The 10,403-nt window shown below is 49.1% G+C and overlaps 1 protein-coding gene across 1 annotated transcript; it reads left to right on the top strand.

Moving 5' to 3' along the window:
* Nucleotides 1–401: 401 nt before the first annotated feature.
* LOC104162914 (Golgi apparatus membrane protein TVP23 homolog B-like) lies at nt 402–1,764 on the top strand (the record flags this gene model as incomplete). Its single annotated transcript, XM_009701755.1, has 3 exons — nt 402–533; nt 622–750; nt 1,732–1,764. Coding segments are annotated over 3 exons (294 nt in total), but the record flags the coding sequence as incomplete, so codon positions are not given.
* Nucleotides 1,765–10,403: the final 8,639 nt, after the last annotated feature.

Raw genomic sequence — 10,403 nt, 5'->3', positions numbered from 1 at the left:
TAGTTCTGCCAGTGCTAGGGTTAGTGAAATTCTGGTTGTCTGTGCAGTGATTTGGAGGTAGAAAACATTACCCATTTGGCTGCTTCTAAGCTTTGTAACTGAACCACGCAGTAAATGTCATGTTTCCCAAACTTAACCTTTTAGCCCCAAGCATTCCAAGAAGATTTGATGGTGCAGCCTCCGCTGTTTCTGATAGAAAATTGACAAAAAGATCCCTTAAATAGAAACATCTTCAGTTGCAGAAAGATCTTTGTGTGATGTAGAAATTGATCTTGAAAGAGCCCAGTCCTGTTGTGTGTTGGCAAAAAGCAGAGAGCTTGTAGATTTTGGACTGTTTTTAATGACTGTGTGATCTATACAATGGAGCAGCCTGTTAATCTCCATTTCCTTTCTGTTTCTAGGTATCAGCGCAAGGGAGTAAAACCTCATCAGAAGCAGAGTCCCGAATTTTCTGGTTAGGTCTAATTACCTGTCCTATGATCTGGGTGATATTTGCTTTCAGCGCTCTCTTTTCTTTCAAAGTGAAATGGCTGGTGAGTGGACTCCCTCAACTCAGTAACGGATCCTGTATGTTGCAGGCAAGGCGGTGTAAATCAGTGACTCTATTTTCTTGTGTCCTAGGCAGTGGTTGTGATGGGAGTGGTGCTTCAGGGGGCCAACCTTTATGGTTACATCAGGTGTAAAGTTGGCAGTAGAAAGAACTTGACAAGCATGGCGACCAACTATCTTGGGAAGCAGTTCTTGCGGCAGGTAAGATTTCCAGGGTTTTGGAAACCCTCCAGTCATATTTGTTTCTGTCCATCAGCTTCCTTAGTGCCCGAGCCGTGAAAAGAAAGACTGAAAAAATTGTTATTTGTAGTTCTGCAGAAGAAACCTTCACACCTTGCTGCCTTGTGAATTTGACCCCCCCTTAACAAAGTCACAGAGCGAGTTGCTAATTATTGGCATCAAGTTCCATTTGCAGCACATCATGAGCTCATATTTGCTGGTGTCATGGACAGGTGCCATAGAAGCTACTGGAATATGGCTGGTATATTGGAAATAAGGAACACAGTGAATGTGGTGACACAGTGAAATGGTTTTTGATAAAACTACTGCTCTTGGATAATGCATTGCTAAATTACTCCTTTCATTGCGCTGCTTCTTCTTCAGGTTGTGCTAGCCACCAAGCTATGCATCTGGAGGGATGTTGCATTGGTCCCTGTGCTTCAGTGCACAGCCCTTAGTCGAAAGGGCTGCCGCTGCCTTTTATATTCTTTCTCAGTTCCAACCAGCTCTTCTCAAGAGGTCCTTTTTTGCCCCAGCACTGGGTTTTCTTCCTTCCGTAGGTCCCTGCAGCAGTAGGCACAACCATCCCCTGTTCTGATTCCAGGCTGTCATTTGACTTCTGCTTTCACTGAGTTTCCCGAGTGTGCTGTATTACGCCCGCGACTCTGGGGACAGGTGGTTTGGCTGCCACAGGTTCAGAAATGTTTGCTGGAATTACTCTTGTTAGTGTGATTGAAAGCTAAGACATTGATAAACCTTTCTTGGAAGTCTGTGCTGGGATCGTGCTCTTCCGTAGCTGGATTTGCTTCTGAATGCTTTTACCACTGCAGTGGTTAACCAGAGGCCCAGAGCAGTCTCAGTCTCTGGCAGAAATTAATGTCTTGCCCCAGAATCACGGCAGTGAGTCATACAGTTCTCCTGTATTCCCTTTCTTCTTTTTTTTCTTTTTTTTGCCTTCTGCAGACTGTGGCTAAAGAGGACCAAACAGCATCCTGAGTATGGGGAGAAGCCTCAAACCAGACCGGATCCGCAGTAGTGGACAACAGAGAATGTTGCTCTGACCATGAGATTTGGGAGCTGCATACATGAGGTGTGAATTAAAAGAAGTAAATAAATTGTGCAAGACTTCAGGTTAATACTCCTGGCGACTTATATTCAATTTTCCACTAGCAGTTTGTGTTTCAGTCCTTTCTTTAGTTTGATTAATTTGCCTAAACTTTAAATTAAAAAATATCCTAGGTGGTTCTCATACAGGTTTAGAACTACAGGATGAATTAAGAGGAAATTGCTGGACATCCTTCTTCAGAAAAACCATGCACAAGCCGATCCTTGTTATCCAAGAGCTCCCCCAACTCCTCCAGCAGTTGGTGCCTCAGATCGTATCAATTGTGGACTTTGCCGCGTTTTGTTCTTGGAGGTCATTGCTGCTTCTGTTACGAAGTTTAGATAGCGCTCTTTTGGCTCCGCTTTTCTCTCATTCTGTGATTTGAACGGTGCTGAGGCGGTTGCAGTGAAGGACATGTAAAGGAAATGTTGCCATTGGCTTAGTAGGAAGATCGCTGAAGTCTTGTGGAAACTGCAGAAAGCGACTTCTGAGCAGCTCCGGTCTTTTATTTATCTGAAGCTTTCTTGGGGGTCTCAGTAACATTTTAAACCCCTGGATTTATGGAAAATCCTTCTTTTACCTGTAGGCCTGTGTCTGTATGGAGAGAGTAGCAAGAGTAAAACCAGATTACAAGGAAAGTTGCAGGTGCAGTTTCAGAGGCAAAGTGAACCTTGAGAGTCATCATCTGAGCAATGCTGTTAAACTGATGCCGTTGGCGTCACATCAGTGCTGCGCAGTAGCCTGTGTTCCGTGCCACGGGTCTTTTTCTCTGGCCAGGAGTGTGTAGGATGATGTGATCTGCAGTTTCCTCTCCAACCCCTCAGCACAGGGTCACAGAGAACATAACCAATAGGGTTTTACATTTCTTGACTCCATGCAGTATGCTGTCCTTAAGCCGTGCTCCCCAAGGAGTCTGTGAGCTGGAAAAAAAACCTTTCGTAGGCTCGTGAAATGTTGGCTGGCAGTGTTCACTTCAATGGCAGAAAGTGGTGTGTGTGAAAAGCCGTGTGAAAGGGATCAGTTTCTTCTTGTCACGTAGTTCTTTTCAAGGCAGATTGTGCTTTTGCAGCGGTGGATATTGTAAACTTCGGATGAGGTAATTTAAATTAAGAATATGGTTTCTTTTTGAATAATGGGTATTGTAAATTGTGGGATTGCGTTAACATGATTTCTCTCCCTGTACTGTAGCAATACTTGGGCGCTGTACATTTGTTTAACTCTTCGGATTGATACCTTCCTTTTGTAAATATGTATTTATAAAATCTTGAAATTAAAATAATGCTTTGTTTAACCAGACCAGATAACTCTTCTATGATTCATGGCTGAGCTCTGTTTACACACTGTGTTCTTGTAATGTAGTTTTAACAGGGGTTACTTGTTAAGTGGAGCTGTTCAAGGGTCTTGGACAGCTTTGCCTGTGCAAACACTTTCTTTGTAAGCGTGCTGGAGTCGTTATCATGCAGAGCTGAAGTAACTGTCACTCTGTAAGGCTCGGCTGGAGGGGCTAAGAGGCTCCTTCGGGCCCCTCTGCCCAGGTCCCTGGCAGTAAGTGCTACCCTAAGTGCTTGTGCCACTATGTAGCGGGAAGTTCTAGTCCGCATTTACAGGGAAGGGATGATTTATTTTGAAGGAATTAATGTAAACAGGCAAAACGAAGTCAATTACTGAAGTAAAGGTCCTTCTGCAGCCACGCGGGGACACGCAAGTGCAGCATCTGGCCCGTACAGTGTGATGGATCAGAAATCTTTTCTGCTGCAGTTCAACAAGCCCCCAGTTTGCTGCTGCTGTCGGAGGGACAGCACTGACTCCAGCATAGCTCCAGCCACGAGGTAGTTGTTTTAAAATGTGTTGAAAGTTTTGGACTTAATGTTTATTCCCGTGCTGCCAAAGCTCCCCCCAAACTGCTAGAAAATAAGAGTGCTTTTCTGGAAGTTGCAGTTTATTTAATCAAGGACAGAGGCATTTATTAGTATGTGTCTTTAAATATAGCCCTCTCTGGCTTATTTTTAGTCTCTTGGCAAACATTCAGTCTTTTGGCTTCTGAGAAGCTGCCATTTTTGTGTGTTTCTCCACGGCATGGATCAGAACCAAATTTCTTATCGCTGTTCCAGTTGGGTGTGAGTCTCGTTTGATTTTTACTCGCTGTCTGCTGGGATTTCCTGTGCAGCAGGAAGTGGGAGTTGCTGCCGAATGGGGAAATTCTCTGAATGTGCTTTTTTTGACAAGTCTCGGGAATCCACAGTAAGCCGGTTTCTTGAGCATTAGCTGTGTAATGGTGGCCCCACCTAAGATCTCCAGGCCTGGGTGGTGGCTGAACTTCCAGGGTTTCCAGAAGCAGAAATACTCCAAGAGCAATAATAATAAAATACTGTTTGCTCTGAAATAGCAAAGTACGCCTCAGCCCAGCTGAAAGGTGGGCTTGAAATCCTTCTCACTTTACAAGCAGAGCCATTTTGAGTCTTTGGAGCATAGTGTCTTGGACCAGCAGGGAGCTTGCTCACAGAGCTGGGGACAGAAGGGGCCCTGGGTGACATTTACTGTCTGCTTTGGGGCGTGCAAGGCCTCATCCTGCTCATGTGTCCTAGGGATGAGCTGCTCTGTTGCTCTTTGACTGCAGCCAGGACCTGTCCCCTTGGTTTGTCACCCGCTGTGGCATGGCGCTGTGCAGCCAGCGGGGTGCTGATGTCCCCAGGAGGTGGCGGACTTCAGGGACAGAAGCAGTGCTTCTTCTGGCCCCATGGTTTAACACTTTACCAGGGAGCATCCAAACATTCTCAGAAAGAGCTTTAGAGGCAGTTTTGCCCCTTTGGGTGCATCTCTCCTTTCCTCTGTGCTACCCGCCTGCCCCAGGGGAGAACCGCAGGGGAGCGCGAAGGAGGGATGCTGCGTGTGCGCCGAAGGAGGGATGCTGCATGTGCACCGACAACCTGGCCCCGGGCACTTGGAGCCTGTCTGTGTCTTTTCCTCCAGAGATTTCTAGGGAGACTTGCCGGGCCCGGAGGGCTGCAGGGAAAGGTCTATTGTAGTTGCTTGGCAAAGGCCGCAGTCAGCCCTGCTCCCATGGGACAGGACATCCCAGCTGGTATTTCCTAAACAAAAAACTGCAATGACTAATGGAGAGTGACCTTTGGGGAGACCAAAGGGAGCGAGGATGCGGGTGAGGAGGGGGGGATGTTGGCCAGGACCCAGCGCTGGTTCCAGGGCTCCTGGCAGGAAGGAATTTCTCACTTCCCTCCTGCCCTTCCGTGCAATCAGCCCCAGTTTGGGAGCGGGCATCCCTTCCCACCCTGCACACCCGCGGCAAACTAAGAGCCTCCCCACTGCCCTGATAAGACAGGCAAAGGGTAGAGAGAAAGGAAATGCTATTTCTCTTTTACCGATAGCAGCATTTTTATACCACAGAGGACACGTGGGCCTGTTGTTATCTGCCTCTGTGTGTTGAAAGCAAACCGGGTGTGTTGAATGTGATTCCAGTTCCTTCCTATCCTCTCCGGTGCCAGTGTGTGGCTCAGGGCAGCTGATGTTGGGGATGCACTGCGCTGGTTTCCACCACTCAGCCGCAGGCTGCGGCGCTTGACTGCTTGAGTTTCACTTCTGTTTCTCGAGGGGAGGCATCACCTTTGGGTGCTGCTGTGGGGACAGCCTCTTCCTTGGCTTGCAGTAGGTATGGGTGCTCCCAGATGTGTATTGAAGCTGCGAGAATGGCTCTCAGGGTCAGACTGAAGTCATCAAACCCAAGACTTGTCTCAAGCAGTAGCTAATTCCGTGTGCCTAGCAAAGACTGCATGGAAATCAAAAATGCACAGCCACGCTTCCGGAACACCTTTTGTACCTCCATGGGTTTGTGGCTCCCTCTGTGCCACCTGATGAATTTTGCTGCCATTAATTCGACTGATTCCTTTCTGAGACCATGCTGACTTTTCATATCTGCAATGTCCTGCAGCAGAGAGCTCCGCTGATTAACACATCCTTTGGTTTGGATTCTTTCACAAACTATTAATTTATAAATTACCCAGTTAATGGCTATTAATGTCAAATCATCTCATCTTCCAGCTGCTTGCTACGCATTTCAAAGAGCTTCAGTATTTGCCAGGTGGGACTTCCCTTGGTAAGAGCCAAGTTGATGCTCTTCATCTATTTCTTATCTCTGTCAATCCTGGTCTTTAGAAGTCTGAGCGATTTGTTCAATATAGGAGTTGGATTTTCTGGTCTCTTATTGCTCATATTCCTCCCAGAATCCATAAAAAACCAAAACAATCAAAAAAAAAAAAAACAAACCCAAAACCAAACAAAACCCCACTTGCCACCTTCCACCCGTTGGCACCAGGACAAGCAGTCTGTTTGTCTGGGAATTAGTGGCTTGGTGGGTTCATCCCTGAGCCCTTTGGACTCCTGGAAACCTCCTTGCCCTCCTGGGTTATTCTTCTTCATGTTGCCGGCTTGTGCAAACCTCCTATTTAGTTCATTTTGGGATAGTTCTTTAGATTATTTTTTTTTCAATCACAAAGCAATGTGTAAACAACTCCATAGTAACCACTAGAGTACATGAGTCATTTAGCTTTTCTGCCACAGGATGTACTCATTTGCTCTTGCCTGCTGTTATGTTTCCAGATTAAAGAGGGTTTAGTTGTTGAGGCAGTTACTCACGATTTCCTACTGAGTATACCAGCGTGAAGTCCAGCCCTTTTTTGACGGTTTGTACAACTTCTCCCCTGTTAGATAGAGCCTCTACCCTTGTGGGACCTTCCACGCTTGTCATCTGTCCCCTCTGCTGTAAGGTTTGAAACTCCATATAAGTTTCTTTTAAATTAGTAGCTGGATTATATTTTGCTTTTGTTGGAGCCCTCCCTCACATCTGGACCCTGTTGCAGAAGGAATTTGAATCGCCCACCAAAACTGCCTCTCGTCTCAGGAACTTCCACGCCTGCTTCCCTGCATCCGAGAACCCACTGGGCTGGAGGTGCCTGAACCCACCCACCCGACTCAAAGGTCTCTTTGGATGAGGAAAAAAAAAAAAGCCCTTTTGCACAGCTCCTGGGTATGTGAGCCCTTGATTTCTCATGTTTTAAGTTGCAGGGTAATGCCCAGAAGTTTGGTTTAATTAGGATCTGGACTGGGGAGAGGAGGGGATGGGGACTTTGCTTGGATCCTACTCCATTCTCAGCTCAGAGACCGGATCATCGTAGGTGGGGTCTGGCCAGTTGCTGCAGCAGGAAAGCAGCACAGATCTGGTTGCAGGTTGGGGGATCCGGCACTGATGCCTGGGATGTGGTGCCTTCATCAGGCATCACAAGCCGCGCTGGGCTTGATCTCCCAGAGCTCTTCTGCCGCTGCTGTGAGCAGGACACTCCAAATCCCACTGCTCCCCACTGCTGCAAGAGCAGCCTCAGGAGAATGGGAGGAAAACACAAGATCTGTAACGTCCCTGTGGGTTTTATCACTCTCTTTGTGATGGGGTAGGGCGTGCAGCATCCCCTGGGGTGCTACCAGACTGGGCAGCCTTTCGGGGACGTTAAACCAGCCTTTTCCTGAGCACCTGGCCAGCGATCCCCTGGACAAAACCTCTTAATCCCCCATGGCCTTTGTGTTTAAGGGCAGCATCAGCAAACATCTGGAGCAGCACAGCTGGGCTGACCCTGCCATCAGGTCCCTCCAGCCCAGACAGCTTCTGCGTGACGCAGACTTCAGTCCACCCCTCTCCCATCTAAACCCGTACGGCGGCAGAGGGAGCTCTTATGCTTTTTTTTTTTTCCCCAAAAAAATTAATTAAATAAATTTAAAAAAAAAAAGGAGCAAAGAAAGTTTTCTGGAAGAGATTGTTGGAAACGCCTCCAAGGATCAATCCTGCAATGTGAGAAGCGTCAGGAGCAACCTGCCAGCCCGGCACATCCCGTGCGAGTGTGGGACCATGGTGGGAAGGGTGGCACCTCCCCGGGCGGCCCCCCTGGCCACAGCCGCCTGTCCTCCCGTGCCTTGTGGAGAGGTGACAAAGAGGAAAACAATAACCAAACCCACCTCTCTTTCCGTTAGTGCTCCCTCGGAGCTTTTCTGGGGATATAACGGGAACATGATTTCACCGCCCTGGTGTTACAGGGTGGTGTGAGCAACCACTTAAGTTGGAAAAAGTAAGTAAAAAGCAAGTTTATTCCCAGCTCGGTGTGTGTGTGGGACCGGTCGGCTGGCTCATCCACTCAAACAGACCTCGGGACCGTTCCCAATTTTAGGGAATAAACTCTGATTTAAATAAATGCTTCCTAGGAAGCGATTCAGCCCTGCGCCCAGCAGCAATTACCCCACTGCACCTCTGTGGGTCCAGCACCCCTCCCCGGGGTGGGGTGTTGCCTGGATCACCGCTGAGGTGTGTGCCGGGTTTGGGGCATGGGGATGGACATCCCCGCCAGCCCCCGCTCCTGCTTCGTTAGCTCGGATCACAGCTTCTTGCTCCGGATCCTGGGGATCGTCCTATTTGCAAGGACCTTGGCGAGGATTTGAATTGGGGCCCCTAAAGCTGAGCAGAGCTGCTCCACATCCATCAGCATTCAGAGCTCTGGCACCTGCTGTGGTTAGCAAACCTAAACCATCTTGCCTTAATTTCCCTCCCAGAAACCAGAAGGGAATTCTACCATTGGTTTTAGTGGGAGCTGCCACATTTAATTGTTGGACAGCACAATAAAAACCATGTCTACTGCTTCCAGGCTCAACCACCTATCGTCAATGCTTTGAAGCAGCAGTTAAATGCTTTCTATGCCATTCAAATGACATTTTGGGATGACAGGACACAGGGGACAGGACAACCTAGCACTAGAGGCCACCAGGTCACAGCCCCCAGACCAGGAAAGTGCAGCAGCATCATGCGGGTGTGCTTAACCTGGTCTGGTACAACGCAAAACATATTGAGCCCCATCTTTTTTTGTGGTGGATTCAGCTTTACTTTGCATGGGCAGGGATGGGGAAGGTGATCTCGTGATCCACGAATGGAGGGTGATGCCAGGGCAGCACCTCTCACCCCTCACAGCCCACGCCATGAGCCAGCCCCTTGCTGCGGTGATGCTGCGGGGTGCAACACTGCTCCCCAGCATGTCTATCCCAGCTCAACGGCTTTCCTCAGCTGACAACCATGGGGCTGTGGCGCCTTTTTGCAGCACAGCCCTGAGCCCAGGTCCCTGGAGCCCTTGGGAAAGTCATTGGGAAGGACCTGGCTCACTCGAGTCCTTCCCAAGCCTCCCACTCGCAGCACTGGTTCTGACTGGTTTTAGTGGTGGGTGAGGAATAGCTGTCACTGGCCGGTTCCTACCCGTGAACTCCCAAATCCATCATGATCTGGTTTTGCAGTCGCTCCTCGTCCCTTGTGCTCCAGGAAAATGGTTTGGCCCCTCTACTCGGGTGGTCTCACCGACAGACGTCAAGTGCAAACATCCCCAGTGTAATTTTTGGCAACATTGGAGTTTCTGGCTTCCGATATATCAACAGGACTTGTCATTACTTTTAGCTGCTTTCCCCTACCCTCGCTCCCACAGGACCTTGAAGTGCTCTTACATGGTTTTAGGATATCCACAAAACAACCAACCTGTTATCCAGGCCTCGGATTTCATTTTTACGAGGCAGGACCACAGTTTACACACTGCAGCCTTGCCCGGCTGACATCCCCATCCATGTAGAGCCCCGCAGCACCCTCATCCTCATCCTCCACCAGTGTGGCAAACACCATGACCCACGCGTGTCTCGTGGCTGCTGCTCGTTCGGGTCTCCAGGCGTGGGGCCACACGTAGATGTACATGTGTGTGTCACACAAGGGTTGGGCTCGGTAGGGTTTGGGGTTTTATATTTTTCTTAAAAGTAGCAAGAAATGATTTCCTCTCCCCTGTGACCCATTGCCATCCCCGCACACGGATGGCTGTGCATGACAGCACTGATAAAACCAGCGGTACCCTGCCCTCCTCCCACCACTACAGCAACTGGGGTGAACCCTGAATTCTTGGTCTTTGGCCCCAAGTTTGAGGCCTCTTTTTTTTAGCCGCAGAGGACTTTCCAAGCTTTCCATCCAATTTATGTCAGCGCCAGAGGCAGGTTGCTGCCCACCCCGCAGCTTGCTGGCCTTGCTGAGCATGAGCGATATTGGGTGTTTGCAGTGATGCTACGTGGAGCCTTGGGTAAGGGACTGGAGCCACCTGAGAGACGTGGTGGGGGAGCAGGGAAGGAGTTACCATCTCAGGGCTGGGCTGAGGCACTTGCTGGCATAGATCTAAGGTGGCTGGAGAGGAGCCTGGGACCTTCTTTGGCCAAAATCCCCGTGCGCTGGGATCTCTGCTGTCAGATCTTCACCAGCACCTTGACCATGAGGTGATGACCATCAGGGGTAGCCCCCAACTTAGGGCTGCGTTAGGTGCCACAGGCACCGAGGTGGGAACTGCAGAGGAGGCTGAGACCTGGAGCTCAACGGACACGTCCTACAGGACAACCTGCAGGGCCGTAGGACAATGCTGGCAAACGAAAGGAAATTGATTCCCTTCTCAAAGCTAAAGGAAGGCTG

The sequence above is a fragment of the Cariama cristata genome, unplaced genomic scaffold (genome assembly GCF_000690535.1).
Source record: "Cariama cristata isolate BGI_N322 unplaced genomic scaffold, ASM69053v1 scaffold30806, whole genome shotgun sequence".
In the NCBI taxonomy this organism is placed as follows: domain Eukaryota; kingdom Metazoa; phylum Chordata; class Aves; order Cariamiformes; family Cariamidae; genus Cariama; species Cariama cristata.
The sequence above is the reverse complement of the archived record's forward strand: the minus strand, read 5'-3'. Positions and strand labels throughout refer to the sequence as shown.